The following is a 19,539-nucleotide window of genomic DNA, read 5'->3' as shown; positions in this document are numbered from 1 at the left end:
AGACAGAGACGAAGATAAAATCAAAACTTTTTTGTTGCACCATATTTAATGAAGCCATGCAAAACGTTACCTTCATAGTATGAACTTAAAGGGCAGCGTTATAGACCCTTGAAGTTCACCGGTGTGAGTGCAAATGTTTTTGTTTTGTTTCATTTGTCTTATTTTTTGAGGCATTTCTCAGGACTCACAGCTAGAAGATGAGCCTGTATATAAAAAAAGGTGACTAACTTCTTTTTAGCATGATGACACTCTTGGAAGATCATCAACATTTTAGGTCAAACATTTCTTCTGTTACTCTCCATCATAGGAATTAAATTAGTAGATTTTATCTATTTAAATCATGATATAAACCATGATACTGATGCTCAAAATCAGTTATAGAGAAAAGAAAATCTGAACAAAAGCAAGATTTTGTGCTTGTATTTATTGATTGAACAGGTTGATCTAAAAGTGGTCCACATTACTAAATTAGACCTGGGGGGTCTCCACATTTTCAATTCCACTCACCTTTACTAAAAACTCACCATTTGAAACTCTGACCTCAAAGTCAAAGTATGAATCTGGAGCAGAAGATCTTCCCAAACCACACCTGTACATTCCTGCGTCAGACTTGATCATTTGTGAGAAGCTTAAAAACACAATTCCTCTTCTTGGAGATCCATCTTTATTCTTCATGCTGTATCTGCCACTCTGAGCTGTGCTTCCATCTGTTTTAATGAGGATATCTTCTGCTCGCTCACATTTTTCCTCACAGAAGAACTTTGTGCTTCCAGACAAAGATAAGTTGCAGTTAAGCGTGCCATTAAATCCTTCAGCTGCAGACCAAATATTATGTTTTGCCTTGACGAGCCCAGCTGGACCTGTCAGATGAAAAATAATAATAATGCATTTAACACAAGATGGATAATCACAACATTATTTACTGTATGTAGATATTAGACTTGTAGTCAAGACTGAACCAAGACCAAGACAAAGTTGAGACGATACCGAGACAAAAAAGTCTTTAAACTGCAGCCAGATGCTGCTTCGTTTACGGGTTTCAGGCATATTTATGTGTTCTTGCTTTCACACAGCCCTCCTCACTGCTGTCTACTGTCTCACTCACTTACTGAGAGGACAGACGCATGCTCCACTTGACTGTCGTGTCTCTCACCCTCTCTGTTTTTCACACAATGATATTATCCTATATCCTCGCATGTGATTGGCCACAATATGGAGGGATTGGAGCATAGCTGAGCCACGGTGTGAGAGCTGAGCAGTGAAAGGAAATGAAGTGAGGAGCCGGCTCTCGCTCAGTGGGAGTCGACTCTTCTGATTCACTACAAAGCGCTCTCTAAGCACGGCTCTTAGAGCTGATGCTTTTGCAGATGACACATTATCGAACGTTATGTTGTGTGTCATGGATACTGTTGACTCCAAATCTCCCGACCACTATGTCGAGCTGAGACAGCGAGACTGAGACAGCGAGACTGAGACAGCGAGACCAAGACAAGACCAAGACCACGTAAAAGTGGTCTCGAGACCAAGACCGGTCTAAAGATATCCAGCTCTAGTAAATATATGTATTTCATAAGGTGTTTTATAAAGTTGAGTATGTTTTTAGTTAAAATTAAAGTTAAAGAGCAACATTAAGCTCATCAGTCCTCACCTGACAAGAAGCAGAAGAAGAGAAAATGGAGGATTTTCATTCTGACTTTAATCCTGATGCAGAAAAGTTGTTAAACTTCAGTTGTCGGACCATGACACACTGATACATCCAACCACTGCAGAGTCATCATAAAACTTCTGAAGATGGCAAACTCAACATGAACAATTTATAAAAGACTCCACAAAGCTGGGTGGGACAGGCCTTGAGGACACAGGACTCATCTGGTCTGGTCCAGCAGACGTGCTTGACTGGAGTCTTCTCCTTTGTCTTTGAATCTGGTCACGAGTGGAAGTGAATGGTGGAGGAGAGGCAGCAATGGTGCAATGTGGAGAGGGAGGGAGAGAGAGTGGCATGGTTGTGGACTGCAGGCTGGCTACAGGTAAGTCAGCAGGGGGTGAGCATTCACTGCAGTGTCGAATCTGTTGAAAACACATTCAAGTATCTGGCTCTGTCCTCACTGCCTCCAGCTCCTCTGTTGTTGGATGGCTTGAATCCAGTGGTTGTCTTCATGCCACAACTGTCTCATGCTGATCTTGGCCTTCAGTAACACCTGAACCGTTCTAGCCTCCTCTCTATCGCCCGCTCTGAACACCCTCTTCTTGTTATTGAGGAGAGCTTTGATGTCCTTAGTCACCCACGGCTTGTTATTTGGGTAACAAATAATGTCCATGCTGGGACAATGGGACACCTCTCTGCCTAGCCTGGATAATCTAATTGTCATGGCTACTGAACAGACTCACGCGCAGAAAGTTCTTTCTGAGAGAACAAAAGGAGATTTATTCACAACAGGGATCACCTCAGTGCTATATATATGTACAGTGAGTTGGGAGGGGGGGTCCAGGGCTCCAGGGAGAGAGGGGGGGGGGGGGGGAGGAATCCACACACACACGCTTCCTCTTCCACACAATCACCGCCACAGCTCCTCCGCACACACGCACTCCTCTTCAGCCGCACTCGCTCCAAAACTCCACACACGCTGCCACACTTGGGCAGGTCCCGTGATTTGGTCCCGAAGAGGGATATCTACACACAGAAGTTAAGGTTGGTTCCACAGAAAAATACATACAAGGGATTCTTTTTGAAAATGCCAACAGCACGAACTCAGGAGGTTCACCGTTCCAGCAGTGAGCTGCTCAGTGCCACTGCCTTAAATAGCAGCTGGGGAAATCAGCCAGATCAGCAGCAGGTGGACACCATCACACAGGTGCGTGGGCCAAGAGCGAGAGCCCGTAACGAGCTCCACCCAGACAGAGAGGAGGAGGAGAGACAAAGAAAACAAAACAAACAACAACAACAAAACCTGTAGCCAGCGTGGGCCAACCAGAGAGACACGGGGACCGTGACACTAATGTTATTATCCATTGTTTTTCTAGTGATTCAAAGTTGGTTTAGAATATCATGTTCAGAACTCTCTGACCCAGGGACTTATTTTACTTATTATCTATGTGTGTAAGCGTGTTTGCAATTACCCCTCTGCACTCTAAGTCATTTCACACAATATATCAGTTCGGACAGTCACACCGAACGAAGCTTATGACCTTCCGAAGACTGAGTGCCAACTCACATGAGCACATTTGCAATAAATGTATGAAAATGATTATAACCACTTATTTTAGTAAACAAAATCAAACATTTTCAATCCTAACACATGACAACATTAGCTGTCCCCTTACATGAACCAGCAATTGCCAGATTATTTAGTTCATTGAATCTCCTAATATATTTAAAAAAAAATTCAAAATCAATTTTCATTTCAATTTTAAATTGAATATTAATGAATATATCAATGTAAATATGCCAGAGTCAGCCATAAGGTTACTTTCATCTGTAGTCCCATTTCGTGCACTTTATTGCTTATAAATGTATTGTTTTTAGGTTTTTCAGGAAATAAAATATCAATGAAGCACTGTCACAAACTCATGTATAAAATACAAACAGCTGTAAACTCACTGTGTGCTGAGCTGGAGCAACAATGTAGAAAATGGTCAAACTGAAGAAACTCCAGAAAACACAGGAAACATTTATGGCACATTTACTGATATTTGAACATGATTACAAGGGTCAGTGCTGGATTGGATTTCCCACAAACTCTGCAGGATCTGCAGGTTTTCATGTCTCTGCATAATGACTCATTAAATCCATCATATACACTGTATATATTATACAAATACACAGTTAATGTTTAACATTAATACCTATCAGATACACGAGGTCTGTGAGGTCGACATGATTCTCATCAGTAAAGTGAACATGGAGCAAATTTCATCTTCTGACTGAAAAGTGACAGTTTGATAAAGTTTCCTTTTGAATGAACAGACTTCCATGAAGTTCATGATTTTGTGGACTATGTCTCATTATTCTGTCCATCATGTTATTAAAGTGAACTCCAACAGTCTCGTTTACATTGTTGATCAAACTGTTTCCACTGATTGATCTGATGAAGTTTTCTGACATCTATTATTAGATGAGTAGAAATCCTGTTTTCTATTCAGTCAGTAAATGAATGAAAGCAGCAGAGAAGTAGCAGAGCTGCTGTCAGTCCACAGTAGAGGCCGATCCTTCCTCGTCTCTCTGTGTTTGATGTCTCAGGTTTTCTCTCAGGTTCAGGACAATCCCTCACTGCTGCAGAGACACAAACACATCTGAGATTAAAAACATCAAAACATCCACGTTGAAAGAAGTTTTAACACATCTATCGGTGCATGGAGACGTGTTTGTTTAGTACTGACCGAGTGAGAAGGGATTTTTATGTTTGATTAAAAAAATCCTCTAAAATGAACCTTTTACCAGAAACATCTAAGATAATAAAAGTCACTGAACAGGGTGTGTTGTGTTGAATGTATGAGTGAACTGTTAAATATATTCAAAAACCATAAATCATTTATATCTTGTGTTAATGCAAAAAGAGTCTAATTGTTCCAACATGTATAAAAATACAGTGAAAAAGTGAAGCAAATACAGAAACAATCCGTCTGATCCTCACTGCCACTAATTACTCAGATAAACAAGTTTAAAATACCTTTAAATATTAAAGAAAAAAAATCTCCAGAAATACACAAAAACAAACATCAATATAACAACGAACAACAAGCAGATCTTATTCCAAATAAATCAGTTCTGAAATTGATCTGAATTCATTTGTGGCTTTTACAAAATCATCTCACCATGGATCATCATGGATTCTATTACTCACCAGTGACGTTGAGTCGACATCTTCCAACACTGAAGCCATAATCAGTGTTGACCTCACACAGGTACAGACCCGAGTCATCAGTCCTGAGTCTGGACAGTTGAAGTCTGATTCGTCCTTCTCTGAGGGCGTCTTTGTCACTCTGGACTCGTCCTGAAAACTTTGCATCCTGAGACTCTGACACCTCAACACCTTCATGAACATGATACAGGACTGAGACTTTATCACTGATGAAGAGTTCACAGAGGATGTTGAGAGTTTTGGTGGATCTGTCAGGTTTGGTGGTGAACGTCCACTCCAGTGTGATGTTGTGGTTCTCCTCTGCCTGATAGCAGGTCTGTGTCACATTGACTACAAATGATCCTGTTGAGGAGACAGAGAGGGAAAGAGAGGAGCAGACACACTGAGAACTGGAAGAAATCTGTTGTTGAGCTTTATTTGGAGTTCATAAAGTGAAGCTGTAAACTAACCAGAGACACATGAGGTGAGGATGATGAGCAGCAGGATCCTGCAGATCATCTTCTCCCTGTGAGAGGAGACAGAGGCGAAGAGTCATCAACACATGAGGTCAAAGGTCAGGCAGTACAGCTAGAAGAAGAAAAATCTACAGTCTGACTTCAACCAATAAAAATACAAAATAAATAAAATAGCAATAAAATAAAAAAGTGATTATTACTGTTTTACCTTTTTAGCATAATTTCTCTGCAAATACTGACCCCGTTGGTTCAGTCTAGATAAACACTACTGATAGACAGAGATCAGCAGAATAAAAATAAATGCAGACCCCTATATGAAACACAATAAAGAAATAAAGAAATATTAATAAAAAAAAAACTATATCTGGTTTGACGCTTGGAGTGAAATGCTTAGTGTTGTGAGCGTCTCCATGAAAACATTGACTTGATTTTATGTATTATACTGTCCCTTACTGACGATGAGGTCATACATATTTAGGACGTCCTGGTTTTCACTTTTTGTAGTTAGACATTCAGCCACACACCTGGGGATATTCACGTGTTTGGCATCACGAATATTCCGGTTAAAAAAGTTCAGTGGAGAGTCGAAATTCTTTCACAAGCAGCTTTATAATAGACACTAGAAAGGACACACAAGCCGTTTTCGATGCATGCGCTCCAGTTGTTTTGCCTCCGGGTCTTCTTTATTTATGAATGAACCCATCGTGTGCCCAAATGTTTAACCGTCCACACAACGGAGTAAATGTCTCTTACATCATGATCTACTCGAAATGTTTTACGTGTGAGGTTAGTAAGAATTAACCGGGGGGCTGAGTTTTGTTGTCAACCGATGGTGAGTTCAAGTGGGTGAAATGTGTTAGTGCACACAGAGCAGTTTTGTGACTCATTGATAATGTAGGCGTATGAAAGGCTCCTGTGGATTGTGATTTCCAGTTTACCCCCACGCAGAGGAGCTCTGTTTCGGTAAACACCTCCATCCTTTTATTCTCTTCTGCTTATCGTTTTCAGGGTCCCCCCGCGAGAGGGTACACATAGACAGGTCGTCAGTCTGGTTGTCACTAATGCACAACCATCCGCACTCACATTCACACCTATTGGAAATTTAGAATGATCAATTAACCAATTCAATTAACTAACCCCACTAACTTTGAAGAGAATCTAAACACGGGGAGAACATGTACAGAAAGACCCGACCTGATGGTGGAGTTACAACATTAAGAGACGGACTGTGCGGCAACAGCGATAATCACCGCGCAGCCAGGAAAACACCATAAAATCAAAAACAAATGTCAGATACAAAAGGTCAGTCTCTTGGGTTATTTTGTGACTCATGTCGATGGAAAGTCCGTGTGACTCGAGTTGTTTCTAGATTGTTTGTCTCTTCGGTGTTTTCATTGAAGCTTGTCAGGGATGCAGACTGGCGAAGGAAACCGGTTTCTCCAAGCTGACAGCAAAATATAAAGTGCAACTCATAAAATGTGCCTCTGTGAGTTCTCACATTACAATGAAATCAGAAATTACATCATCACTTGTTCATCTTTGTAAAAAATGACGATGGATGGATTAAGAGAGAGAGAGAGAGAGAGAGAGAGAGAGAGAGAGAGAGAGAGAGAGAGAGAGAGAGAAGAAAAGAAGCAGGACAAACTGTGTGAAAATAAACGATACAAACAGTCTGTATCAGACTAACATCAGCTGGTAACATAGCTGGACTGGCCATCAGGCCGCCGCTGGCGATTTTTTGTTTTTATGGGCCGATCTTTTTTTTTTTTTTTTTTTTTTTTGGAAGGGTATATATAATGAAAGGTGTTGGATTGGCCAATTGGTCATGATCGACTCTGGGCTGGACCAATTACAGCCGAGGAGGTCGGATGCACCCTCCCCCTTGTTTAGCAATCTTATAGATGAACTAAAGAAAATGGAGAACAAAAAAAGGAAAGAAGGTGCAGAAAAAATTAGGGCCAAAAGAAACAAGCCCTTCAGGCAGACGCTGCCAAATGTGTAAAAATAACTGAATTGTTTGGCGGTAGCTATGGCAGAGCTTCCACAGATTTAGAAACATCAGCAAGTGGTGGAGGCCAGCAGGTGGATAAGGGAAAGGGGAGGCAAGAGGAGGAGAGACCGAGGCGGCCGCCGGTCATAGTGGCAGAGGAACTGAACTTCAGGTAAGAAATTATGACCTGCTGTCTATCTGTGTCAGATATAAACCAAGTTTAGTTGTAGTTTGTTTTCGTTGTGCTGACTTTTTACAGTCGCTTAGAATAACAGGTACTGCGTACTAGCTAGCATGACGGAGTTTATATACTGCTGGGCGGGTGCAATTAAGTTACTGATAGTAAATTTTATTTTATGCTTAAAGTTAGTTTCTCAAACTCCTCAAAATCTTAACAAATTGTGCCAATCCTTACATGTTGCACCAGGCTGATTTACCATCAAAAGTGGAGAAGTCTGTGATAGAGGAGACAGATGAGCAGCAGAGAGCGATGGAGATGGAGAGATGACTTTATGTCATCCATGAGGGATGCATTTGACATATGTTTCACATATTATAGCCCAACAAGTTACTTATAGCAATTTAAATACGAGCAATCAGTTTTTGGCAAATACCGGAAATCAGTTTTTTGCAGACAATCACTTTTTGGCACAACACCGGCTACTGCAGTTAATAATACAACAGCTTCTTGCCATTTTTTGTGTTTCTTTTTATCACTGTGTAACTGAGTTCAATTGAAAGCCTGCATGCGCTAGTACCTCTTGCCACAAGTTCCCAGAATCCTTTGCGGTTTTACCCCTGAATGACGTCACATTTTTGGTGGGCCGGTCTCTAGTCAATTTTTTTTGTCCCAGTCCAGCCCTGGCTGGTAAAATAATAACATTATATCTAATAATAATGAGAGCAGAGATTTCACTTTAAACACTCTCAGAGACGTTTGACATCAAAAAACAGAGTTACAGATAAAATACTTACTGCTGCTGTCTGCTCTTCTTTAAACTCACATTCTGCACACACCAACATCCACAGACAGATTTTACTGACTGAGATGGAGTAAACAGCAGTGCTCTGGTTATAAAGGCAGTGACTTTTTCCTTTAGGAGAGAAGGGGATTTTTAAGAGATGGAAATCATCTCTTAAAAATTATTTCAATAGATGTAGGCTGCCAGGGGATTCCCATGATGCATTGGGTTTTTCCTTTCCAGTCACCTTTGTCACTCAGTAGCTTATGTATTAATAGACCTCTCTGCATTGAATCATATCTGTTATTAACCTCTGTCTCTCTTCCACAGCATGTCTTCTATCCTGTCTTCCTTCTCTCACCCCAACCGGTCGCAGCAGATGGCCGCCCCTCCCTGAGCCTGGTTCTGCCAGAGGTTTCTTCCTGTTAAAAGGGAGTTTTTCCTTCCCACTGTTGCCAAAGTGGTTGCTCATAGGGGGGTCATATGTATCTATGTATCTATGTATCTGTATCTATGAAGCGCCTTGAGGCGACTTTTGTTGTGATTTGGCACTATATAAATAAAATTGAATTGAATTGAATGATTCAGGACTCCTCAGGTTTTATTATACATTTTTAAACAGCGATGAGATCGGCTGCACACTCTACAGAGGCCCAGAGTTACTGTTAATATCAAAAATATAATGCTGTCCTTTGAGATTTTAACATAAGACTGTGAGTGTAATGGATCTAAAACGGTTTAAATCCTCAGAGCCCTCTACAGCCTGGTAACATGGAATTAATTTATCACTAAAACAGCTGCAGCTTTCACTGACAGCACATGTGGTACTTCAACCTTTGTACTGTTTTCATCAGTTCATTTTCATCAGTTAAGTTTCTGCTCCTTTCAGAACATCCTGTGTAATCTGCTCCAGTCACACCTCACTGTATACAAAATCCTTCTTCACTCTCCTCGTCTGTGTGAGTCTGCTCCTTGGGTCCACCTTTAGGCTCATTCTGATAATCTGACCAATAAACTGTACATGAAATTATGAAGTTTGACTTCAACACTGGATAACAGCAGTGAGAATAGTTCAACACTGAAAACAACACTATATAAGTGTTTGTCACACTGACAGGGTTCCATCACATGATTTTTTTCCCTCTTTAGTGAAATCAGACTCACAAAACATTTCTTACAGTAAAGCCTCAAAGTTTTTACTTCACTTGTTCCACATGTTGTCATGTTACAGCTTTATTCCACAGTGGATTACAGTCATTCACCTCTGAATCCTGCACACAGTGCCCACAACGACAAAGGGAGAAAGGTTTGCTTGAAACTCTTGTAACTTCATTAAAAAGAAAAAAAGAATCTAACATGCACACAATTGTTCACATCCTTTTCTCAGCACTTTATTGAAGGACATTTGGAGACAATGATGACACCAAGTCTGTGTGGTTTAACAGCTAGTTTAATGGCTTTTTATAAAGTCCTGCAGAAACATTGGTTACATCCAATTGCTTGCCTGTCTCAGTTCAGATTCTGTCATGATTGAACACACTGGGCTATAACACACATCTGAGTGTGGTTTTCCGTAAGACAGAAACAGGCAGTCCTATTATTAGCAGAGTCATATCCTACCCCTAGTCATGTCTGTCCCGTTTGTAGCAACCGAAAATAAAATAAATTCATAATTATAATAAAGGTCAATCAAATGGACCAATATGGCAAGGCCATGATGATCCACTTGGTAAAATAAATCCGCTTGGCATCTTTCTTGGCCTTAAGACAACAATTCTGATGGCTAAAGATCCAAACGGGACACAAAAAAACAAAGAAAACCCAGCTTTATGGCAATTTATCTGCCAAAGGAAAACCACTTACAGTGGTAAGTGTTTTATAATTTTGGTTTTCCAAAATTTATAAAATTTTAATTTTATAAACATGGCTTATACTCCTACTTTTTCTGTTAACTAGACATAAAAACACTTGAGGTCACCCTCTGATGTATTTACCACCCCGTCGTAGATCAATCACAGTATCCTGAACTCTCATTGGTAGACGCTTGAATTGTTGTCATGAAGTTCAGCCTGGATATCTTAAAAAGAAGGAAACTGAACTTCTTTTCAGGCACTTAGACTAACATGACCATGACCTGGACCCTTTTAGCATATCTGTGCTGTTTCCTTCATTGATGTAGAGGTGTGTGTGTGTGTGTGTGTGTGTGTGTGTGTGTGTGTGTGTGTGTGTGTGTGTGTGTGTGTGTGTGTGTGTGTGTGTGTGTGTGTGCAGCAGACAGTGAGCAAGAAGACGATGAAGAGGATGATGAAGGTAAAGAGAGCAAAGAAAATGAAGGTCACCCTGAGGGTGGTGAAGGATGAGGAGAGGACGGATTTCTTACATTTCTTTACATTTTTTGTCCTTCGTGCTTTTGTACCATCAAACTGTAGGGCAGGAAAGCTGATTCTTTTTGTCTGTTTCTGATAATAAAACATGTTTCTGGGGACGTCGTGTTCAGCTGTCTTTATCATGCAGTATAGTAAACATGTTTCAGTGTGAATGTTACAAAAATGAGATTTTACTGTGAAGCTTTTTTATACCAGGGGAATCATAAATACTTCAGTGATGTAAATAATGCTCTCAGAAGCTGGAAACTCCAAACAAAACTCACTGAACCATAAATAACTGTAGATTACAATATGATGAGAAATGAGGGCTGAAATGTGAGGAGGTTTCAGACGGTGCAGACTTATGGACGTATCATAGATTTGTATTAAATGTGGTTTATGAAACGTTCATTACTGCTTTGTAGATTTCCCCTCATTAACATACTGTCTGACCTGCTGACTTACACAGGTCAGCTTCACTGTTTGATTCTGATAGCTGAGCTGACACAGGCTCTGTGATCTGCAGTAAATAAAAAGGGTTAAACACACAGTATCGCTCTCAAACAGCTGCTCTTCCTGGAGTGAAGCACAGCCTGATAACCTCCCTCTTCTTCCTGCTCTTAAACACAGCACCTCCTCTCTGTCCACGTGTTTCCTCGTTCCCTCCCCTTCAGATCTGCACTTTGAAGATGGGTGTAACCAACATGTGGTGACATGTAAGAGCTGAAAGGCTCCATTCACTGCAGAAACATGTTGTTGAGATCAGAGCTCAGACTAGTTTCAGTTATAAGGAAGAGAAACTCACACAGTCACTGACACTGAGAGGAGAAATGGCGCAGAAAGGAGTTCAGCTGGACCGAGAAACCTTCTCTTGTTCCATCTGTTTGGATCTACTGAAGGATCCGGTGACTACAGCCTGTGGACACAGCTACTGCATGAACTGTATTAAAAGTTTCTGGGATGAAGAGGACAGGAAGGGAATCCACAGCTGCCCTCAGTGCAGGAAGACTTTCACACCGAGGCCTGTCCTGGAGAAAAACGTCATGTTTGCAGCTTTAGTGGAGCAGCTGAAGAAGACTGGATTCCAAGCTGCTCCAGCTGATCACTGCTATGCTGGACCTGAAGATGTGGCTTGTGATGTCTGCACTGGGAGGAAGCTGAAAGCCATCAAGTCCTGTTTATCTTGTCCAGCCTCTTACTGTGAGAAACATCTCCAACCTCACTATGATGCAGCTCCATTAAAGAAACACAAGCTGGTGGCCCCCTCCAAGAAGCTCCAGGAGAACATCTGCTCTCGTCATGATGAGGTGATGAAGATTTTCTGTCGTACTGATCAGCAGAGTATCTGTTATCTCTGCACGATGGATGAACATAAAGGCCATGAAACAGTCCCAGCTGCAGCAGAAAGGACTGAGAAGCAGAAGGAGCTCGAGGTGAGACGACTAAACATCCAGCAGAGAATCCAGGAGCGAGAGAAAGATGTGAAGCTGCTTCAACAGGAGGTGGAGGCCATCAATGGCTCTGCTGATAAAGCAGTGGAGGACAGTGAGAAGATGTTCACTGAGCTGATCCGTCTCCTCCAGAAAAGAAGCTCTGATGTGAAGCAGCAGGTCAGATCCCAGCAGGAAACTGAAGTGAGTCGAGTCAAAGAGCTTCAGGAGAAGCTGGAGCAGGAGATCGCTGAGCTGAAGAGGAAAGACGGCGAGCTGGAGCAGCTCTCACACACAGAGGATCACAACCAGTTTCTACACAACTACCCCTCACTGTCAGCACTCAGTGAGTCTACACACTCATCCAGCATCAATATTCGTCCTCTGAGCTACTTTGAGGATGTGACAGCAGCTGTGTCAGAGACCAGAGATAAACTACAGGACATCCTGAGAGAGGAATGGACAAACATCTCACTGACAGTCACTGAAGTGGATGTTTTACTGTCACCACCTGAGCCAAAGACCAGAGCTGGATTCTTAAAATATTCACGTGAAATCACACTGGATCCAAACACAGCAAACAGACATCTGTTATTATCTGAGGGGAACAGAAAAATAACATTTATGTACCAACAACAGTCTTATTCTGATCATCCAGACAGATTCACTGGATGTTATCAGGTCCTGAGTAGAGAGAGTCTGACTGGACGTTGTTACTGGGAGGTGGAGTGGGGAGGGAGAGAAGTTCGTGTAGCAGTCGCATACAAGAATATCAGCAGAGCAGGGGGCGATGAATGTTTATTTGGAAACAATGACAAATCTTGGGCATTATATTGTGACATGAACAGTTATAAATTTCGACACAACAAAGTCCAAACTGTCCTCTCAGGTCCTCGGTCCTACAGAGTAGGAGTGTACCTGGATCACAGAGCAGGTATTCTGTCTTTCTACAGCGTCTCTGAAACCATGACTCTCCTCCACAGAGTCCAGACCACATTCACTCAGCCGCTCTATGCTGGACTTTGTTTTTATTACTCTGATGGAGCCACTGCAGAGTTGATTAAAGTCAAATAGAGAAGACAGGTTCATGTTGATCCCTGACCATCATATGTACTTGTGTAGTTTCTAAATGAGGCTTTACATTTTAGAAGCTGAGAAGTTCAGTGGTCCATTGATGTGTGAAAATAATATTGCACTGATTCAAACTGTACTTACATTTATATACCTTACATCAATATAAATCTGAATTTGTTCTTATGGCTGATAATCATGTGAGTTTAAATGATACTACTCTTCATATTCAGCATGTTTGAAATCTGTCATCAGTCTGGTTAGTGGTTTTATTCTGTAGTTGCTGTAGTGGGTTGTCAAATGCAACAATATATTGGAGCTGCAGTGATTCATCAGTTAGTCAATGATTAGAGAACTGATTGTTTTATCATTATTTTAGTCACATTTAAAGCTGGTTCCAGTTTCTGAAATGTGAAGATTGTTGATTTTCTTGATCATATATGACTGTAAACTTAATGTCTTTGAGGTTTGAACTTTTAAAATGAAACAAAAAAAATTTAATCTTTGAGTTTTTTTATATTGTTATTATTGTATCTAGAGTGATGACATTTAATGTCATTTTTCAGATACAGAGACACGTGAAGAAACCAAATCACACAATAATGAAGTGAACACATTTATAGTCAGTGTTCAAGATGATGGATAGAAATGAAAATCATGGAGCATTTATGCATTTTTACGTCTGTGTCACAGAAACTGTTCAGCTATTCTCTGTTTATTAGTCTATTTATCAGGAACCTCTGTTGATTTTATATGTAAAGGATTTTTCTTCTGTCACTGAACCTTTTAAGGGTTTTCTCTTAGTAGTTTTGGGGAGTTTTTAATTAGATTTACAGCTTCAGAATAACTTTGTGATGTCAGATTAGAAAGTCTGTGTCCAACCCTGGTGTTTGATCAGATGTTTGATCCCTGCAGGGTTGGATTTTTTTCTATGAATGTTGAATTTGTTGTATTTGATTTGAGTTAGATTTTTACTGATGAATGATTCATTGAAAAAAGTGGATCTACCAACAGTTTACTTCTTTGTTATTGTGATTAAAATGTCAAACAAATATATTTTCCACTTTTTGTGTGACAGAGGCAGGAATTTCTCTGTCCTGCATGTGGAGAAATCTGCTGTTAAATCAGAACATTAACAGGTTTCAGGTTGTATTCAAACACATATTATTGTGTATCATGTGTCAGCAGGCATGTGTTAACAGGGACTATAAGACACTTTAGTGGCTTTAATGCATATTTATATGTTTAACACAGTCAGGTGCACAGGTTCTTTAGACAAAAAAGAGGAAGGAGATGTGCTTCCAAGATTTATTATCCAGACAGAGAAAGCAACTTCACATTCAACCATACAGGGACGAGGAGTTCAGGACTGAGGCTTACCAGCAGGTGAGAATGGTCGACACAAGGGGAAGGCGGATCCATCAAATAAATAAATAAATAAATAAGTAAAAATAGATCAACAGTAACACTGTTTCGTCTTCCGTGGACTCTGTATCTCCTGAATCAGATAACTCCGCTACTGTGTGTTTGAACTCTAAAGACATTATTCAGAGCGACACCTCGGTGTCAAGTTGAAACTGTCTTTGGCACCATTAACCTAGTTTGCCCAGTGACTGTTACTGCTCCTGAGCTCCGCTCTGCACTTCCAGTTCCTGTTCCCAGGGCAGCTCGGGCCCAGCTTTCCCTTGCACCCTTACCGGTTCCTCAGGTGGGGCTGGCTGAGGTCCAGCTGGTCCCTGCCTCAGTTGCCAGGCTAACTGAGGCTGTATTCATCCCTGCACCCCTACCTGCTCCTTCGGTGAGGATGGCGGACACCCAGTTATTGCCAATGCCTGTTCCGGTTCTCCGGGTGAAGGCAACTGTGACTCCTGCAGCCGTTTCAGTTCCCTGGGTGGGAGCAGCAGAGGTCCAGCTAGCTCCTGCGCCTACACGGGCTCCCAGAATAAAGACAGGCAGAACCCAGCTCGTCCCTGCGCCCGTATCTGTTCCTCGGGTGGGGATGGCTGGTGTTCGGCCAGACCCAGTACCCATCCCTGTTCCCCAGAGGAGAGCAGCTAAGAGTCAGTTACCTGATTAGTCGCAAGTTCAACAACCATCACAGCCACCAGCACAACCATCATCACAACCACCACTACAACTTTTGTTTCAGCCATTAGCTCATTTATCAGCTCAGTTTCCTGTTTTATCACCAGCTCAGCCTCTAGTTCAGTTTCTAGTTCAGTTTTTAGCTCTATTACTTGTTCAGGCTTTAGCTCTGTTTCCAGGTCCCTCTCTAGCCCAGCCCTGTTCACTTGCTGTCATCCTCTGCTGAAAGCTCTGGTGAGCCCGTTCATCCGCCACCTGCTCCACCATCTGCTCCATCGCCTGCGGCTGCCACGTTGCCATCTGGTCCAGTCTCGTCGGCTGTGGTTACCACACCATCGTATGGTTCTGCACCCACCAAGCCTCCACCAGTACGCCCGGTGCCCAAGAATCATTGCCCACTTCCAGAAAACAACATGGATGTGCAGTTTTTCACTAAAACATGTTTTTCTCTCAGATGTAAATTTATCCAGTGAATCGTTAAACTGTCAAAAATGAGCTTGTTTGTGTTTTGTGACATAAACACTCAGTGTTCACAACACTCATGTGTGGAAATGTGCCGATAATGTGTGTTGGGAGCTGATAACAAGTTAAGACAGCCAGCAAATGTGTGCCCTCGATAGTTGTTCTTTTAACAATGCTGGTTAATTCTGTCGTGTTCATGTTGATTCTTAGTAGCAGTGTGTGGTCAGTGTGGTTTGTGCTCGGCTGCAGGGGAGGAGTGGAGCAGGGGGTTCAGGGTGTGGTGTCAGGGGATACTGGTTGTTACAACCAGCAAGCATCATCTAAACACACCTTCCCTCCTTTAAACAGCGAAACAAATGAGATTCATGGTACGATCCAGAGGATTTCTGAAACAGGTTTCCAGCCTTACATTTCCAGTTTGAATTAACGACACATTAGTGAATGCTCTTTATCAGCTTCCAGGCTCAAGCTGAATAAAGTGCACTTTGTTCTGCGTAACGCAAATGATGATGTGGTGCACAATTCCCTGGATCACAGCAAGTCTGTTGCACAAGAGGAGAAACTGCTGATGTGGGAAGCATAAAACAGGCGCGCACTGCTGAGTGTTTTTGTGTGATGGGGATGAAATAAGATGTGTTAACACTCACAGTCTGACCACTTGTGTCTCATAGCGATCGTGGAAAACACATGACATAAATGATATCATGACCCTGCTCACTCGGTGGGTTTGGGCAATGTGAATAACCCTCTCAAAGCTGCAGGGGAATAAGCAGGTGTAATGTTGTCACTACTGGAGGTGAAACATTGTCATTGTTTAAAGAGGGAGGATACTTACACATTTCATAAACCAGCAAGAAGACTTTTTTCCCAGAAACAGAGTTTTGATTGGTGGAATCGACAAACAGTTTGAGGCTGATTTGGCTGATATGGGTGAATATTGTGCAGATAATGATAATGTGAGACACTTACTGACATGTACAGATGGATTTTCTAAGTATGCATGCAGGTGTCTTCAAACCAAGGCAGGAGCATCTGTTGCATCTGCTTTTGAGGATGAGTGAGGGACGTGTACCTGTTAAACTTCCAACAGATGAAGGCGAGGAGTTTAATAATAAACATTTGCATCAGCTGATGGTTCAGTTTAACATCACACATTTCTCTGCATGAAGCCAGATTGAAGCAAGTGTTGTGGAGCATTTTAAGAAAAGCTTTAAGGGCCGTATGTGAAAATACTTCACATCTGTTAACTTATGAAGACATGTAAACGTGGTCCAGGACCTTGTGCTGTCAAGGCCAAGTGCTGCAGAGAGGGGGTTTCTCCAGGTGTGTGGTGGAGTGAGGAGAAGAACAACATGTCTAACCTTTCCTTTCCTTTTTCAGAGCAGAGGTGCAGACAGGAGGGCAGGCGGGTGAGTTTTCAGACTTACTCCGGGAAGCTGAGAGGAAGAGCAGCAGCAGCGAGCAGGTAAGTTTCCAGCAGGCAGTGAACAGACAAAGAGGACCAGCATCAAAATTTCCCCTCAGAGGTGAAACAAGATCATGATGAAGAAGACTTTAACACATTGTAAAGGCGGCACCACAGAAGAGGGAGACTTTAATGTGGCCGATACGCAGAGGTGGCAAAAGTACACACATGTTGTACGTAAGTAGAAGTACAGATACCTGTGTTAAAAAATGCTCCAGTAAAAGTTAAAGTACTGATTCAATGTCTTTACTTAATTAAAAGTGAAAAAGTACAGGCTCTGAAATGTACTCAGAGTAAGAAAGTAAAAAGTAGCTGAGCTCTGCCTCATGAGCAGAGAAAAAGAAGGAAAATAAAAAGTGGCTCTATTTTCTGTTGCCTACATTGTCGAGGGCGACTTTGTCTCTAAACAGGAAAATGAGGAGTCAGGGGTTGAAGTGGATTCAGCAGGTGGAGGAACCCTAAAATCAGTTGTAATGGCTCAGTGTCTGGAAAAGAATCATGACTCACATAATTTCTATTGAGAGCTTCAGTAGATTTTCTGAATGTACAGGCTGTGATCAGCTGACCTGCTGCTCTTTGTGGATTTACACAAATGAATTCAACCAGATGTCAGCTGATGTTTTATGAGTTGAACAGGCTGATTTCCATCCTCTACACTGACAGTAAATTGTTTATGCTGTCTTTATATTAGACACTATTCAGCTGGTATGAAGGTGGAATTCAGTGAATCTAAGCATCATGAGCTTAACTGCAAATTCATCTCTGCTACACTTGATGTAACCAAACTGAGCATGAAGCCACAGCCACTGTGCAGCAGTCACACACTGTTCTGTTAAGTTCATCACAGTGCAGCAAACTAACCTGTTTATCCTGCACTAACGTGCAACTTTCAAATAAACCAGTGAGTCTGTAAGGAACTTTTAAAGAACACCGATCACATGACCTGTTTAATTTTGCCTCATTTATTTTCTGGTGAGAAACGCCCCCTGTTGGCTAATGCTCAACTTATCTGTGAGCTCTGATGAAATGAAAATCTGTTACACTGATATTTAGTTTTTATCTTGCAGGTCAGTGAGTGAAATGCACCGGGTAAAATCAACAGGAAATACTTCACATGTTCTTCCAGGTTCGTAGAGAGGAGCTCATGGTTCGTAGAGGCAGCTGCCAGAGACGGAGAAACACAAGGACGGGTACAGATAGACAGCCTGCAAACATCTAAACATGTTTCTGGAGTAACAAAACAACACACTTCACTCTGATGTCAACAGACAATTTTACATCTTGTAGCTGAAAGTGTGCACAGAACAATGATCATGATTTGGATCATAGACGAACATTAACTCTTGATGTGCTGGTGAGCTGCACTGAAACTGTGGCTGCAGACTCTGTCAAGTGTCAAGTGTCTGTTATTGTCATTACCATGTGCAGTCGTACAGTACAGAGTGAAATGACAGCTTTCCTCTGAGACCCTGGTGCTACATATGACATATAATAGAAAAACACAGGACTACGTAAAGTGCAATGTGCCAAAAAACTGCTAAGAAAACAAGACAAGACAGTGCAACACTAGACAGAACAGGGCGACACAGACACAAGACAGTGCAATGGGTGTGTGTGTGTGTGTGTGTGTGTGTGTGTGTGTGTGTGTGTGTGTGTGTGTGTGTGTGTGTGTGTCCAGTCACTGAGTGTTCAGGAGTCTGACGGCTTGGGGGAAGAAACTGTTCCATAGTGTGGCAGTGAGGGCCCGAATGCTCCGGTACCTCTTTCCAGAAGGCAGCAGGGTGAAAAGTGTGTGTGAGGTCCTCCATAGTGCTGGTGGCGTTGCAGATGGAGCGGGTGCTGAAAGTGTCCTTGGTGGAGGGAAGAGAGGCTCCAGTGATCTTCTCAGCTGCTCTCACTATCCATTGTAGGGTATTGCAATCCGATATGGTGCAGTTACCACACCAGGCAGTGATGCAGCTGCTCAGGATGCTCTCGACAGTCCCTCTGTAGAAGGTGGTAAGAATGGATGATGGCAGATGGGCTTTCCTCAGCTTCTGCAGGAAGTAGACACGCTGCTGGGCTTTTTGGTTATGGAGCTGGTGTTGAGGGACCAGGAGAGGTTCTCCACCTGGTAGAGACCAAGGAATCTGGTGCTCTTGACAACCTCCACAGAGGATCTACTGATGTTAAGTGGGCAGTGATCTCTCCGTGTTCTCCTGAAATCAACAATCATCTCTTTTGTTTTGTCCACTTTCAGAGACAGGTTGTCAGCTCTGAGATGAGTTTGAATCCCTGTGATCTTGACCTCAAGTTCAGAGTCAACTTTTCTGAGATCACCTGTGATTTTCACATTTACCAGAAGTGCAGCTGCTGAGAGGCTGAGGGGTAGCAGCCAAAATGTTTTAGAAGATG

The 19,539-nt window shown here is 42.0% G+C and overlaps 3 protein-coding genes across 5 annotated transcripts in view; 2 read left to right on the top strand and 1 right to left on the bottom strand.

Moving 5' to 3' along the window:
* LOC146674054 (protein NLRC3-like) overlaps positions 1 to 19,539 on the top strand; it is a 176,731-nt gene that overhangs the window by 77,440 nt on the left and 79,752 nt on the right. The window lies entirely within an intron of this gene.
* LOC146674060 (uncharacterized) lies at positions 3,864 to 8,326 on the bottom strand. Of its 2 annotated transcripts, none has more exons than XM_085393690.1 (4): positions 8,276 to 8,326; positions 5,309 to 5,364; positions 4,842 to 5,201; positions 3,864 to 4,270 (listed from the first exon to the last, which is right to left on the bottom strand). In XM_085393690.1, exons 2-4 carry the CDS (start codon positions 5,355 to 5,357, stop codon positions 4,137 to 4,139), a joined length of 543 nt encoding a protein of 180 aa, XP_085249816.1. In that variant the 5' UTR covers positions 5,358 to 5,364; positions 8,276 to 8,326; the 3' UTR covers positions 3,864 to 4,136. The 2 variants fall into 2 exon arrangements, with proteins under 2 accessions (XP_085249816.1, XP_085249825.1); XM_085393699.1 differs by having other exon boundaries at positions 3,864 to 4,267.
* Positions 11,431 to 14,110, top strand: LOC146674059 (tripartite motif-containing protein 16-like). The gene has a single exon (XM_085392977.1). It carries the CDS (start codon positions 11,463 to 11,465, stop codon positions 13,134 to 13,136), a length of 1,674 nt encoding a protein of 557 aa, XP_085249103.1. The 5' UTR covers positions 11,431 to 11,462; the 3' UTR covers positions 13,137 to 14,110.

This window comes from Rhamphochromis longiceps, linkage group LG3 (assembly GCF_057381845.1).
Source record: "Rhamphochromis longiceps isolate RC_006_pf linkage group LG3, R_longiceps_female_GT1.1, whole genome shotgun sequence".
NCBI classification, from domain to species: Eukaryota; Metazoa; Chordata; class Actinopteri; order Cichliformes; family Cichlidae; genus Rhamphochromis; species Rhamphochromis longiceps.
This window is presented reverse-complemented; position numbering and strand designations above follow the sequence as displayed.

What these genes read in the sequence shown, in the direction of transcription:
- LOC146674060 (XM_085393690.1), bottom strand. Translation starts at nt 5,357, where the DNA reads ATGATCTGCAGGATCCTGCTGCTCATCATCCTCACCTCATGTGTCTCT. An exon ending in CCTCACCTCATGTGTCTCTG is followed by an intron (nt 5,202 to 5,308) that starts GTTAGTTTACAG and finishes TCTCCTCAACAG; the next exon opens with GATCATTTGTAGTCAATGTG. An exon ending in ATGTCGACTCAACGTCACTG is followed by an intron (nt 4,271 to 4,841) that starts GTGAGTAATAGA and finishes GTGTCTCTGCAG; the next exon opens with CAGTGAGGGATTGTCCTGAA.
- LOC146674059 (XM_085392977.1), top strand. Translation starts at nt 11,463, where the DNA reads ATGGCGCAGAAAGGAGTTCAGCTGGACCGAGAAACCTTCTCTTGTTCC.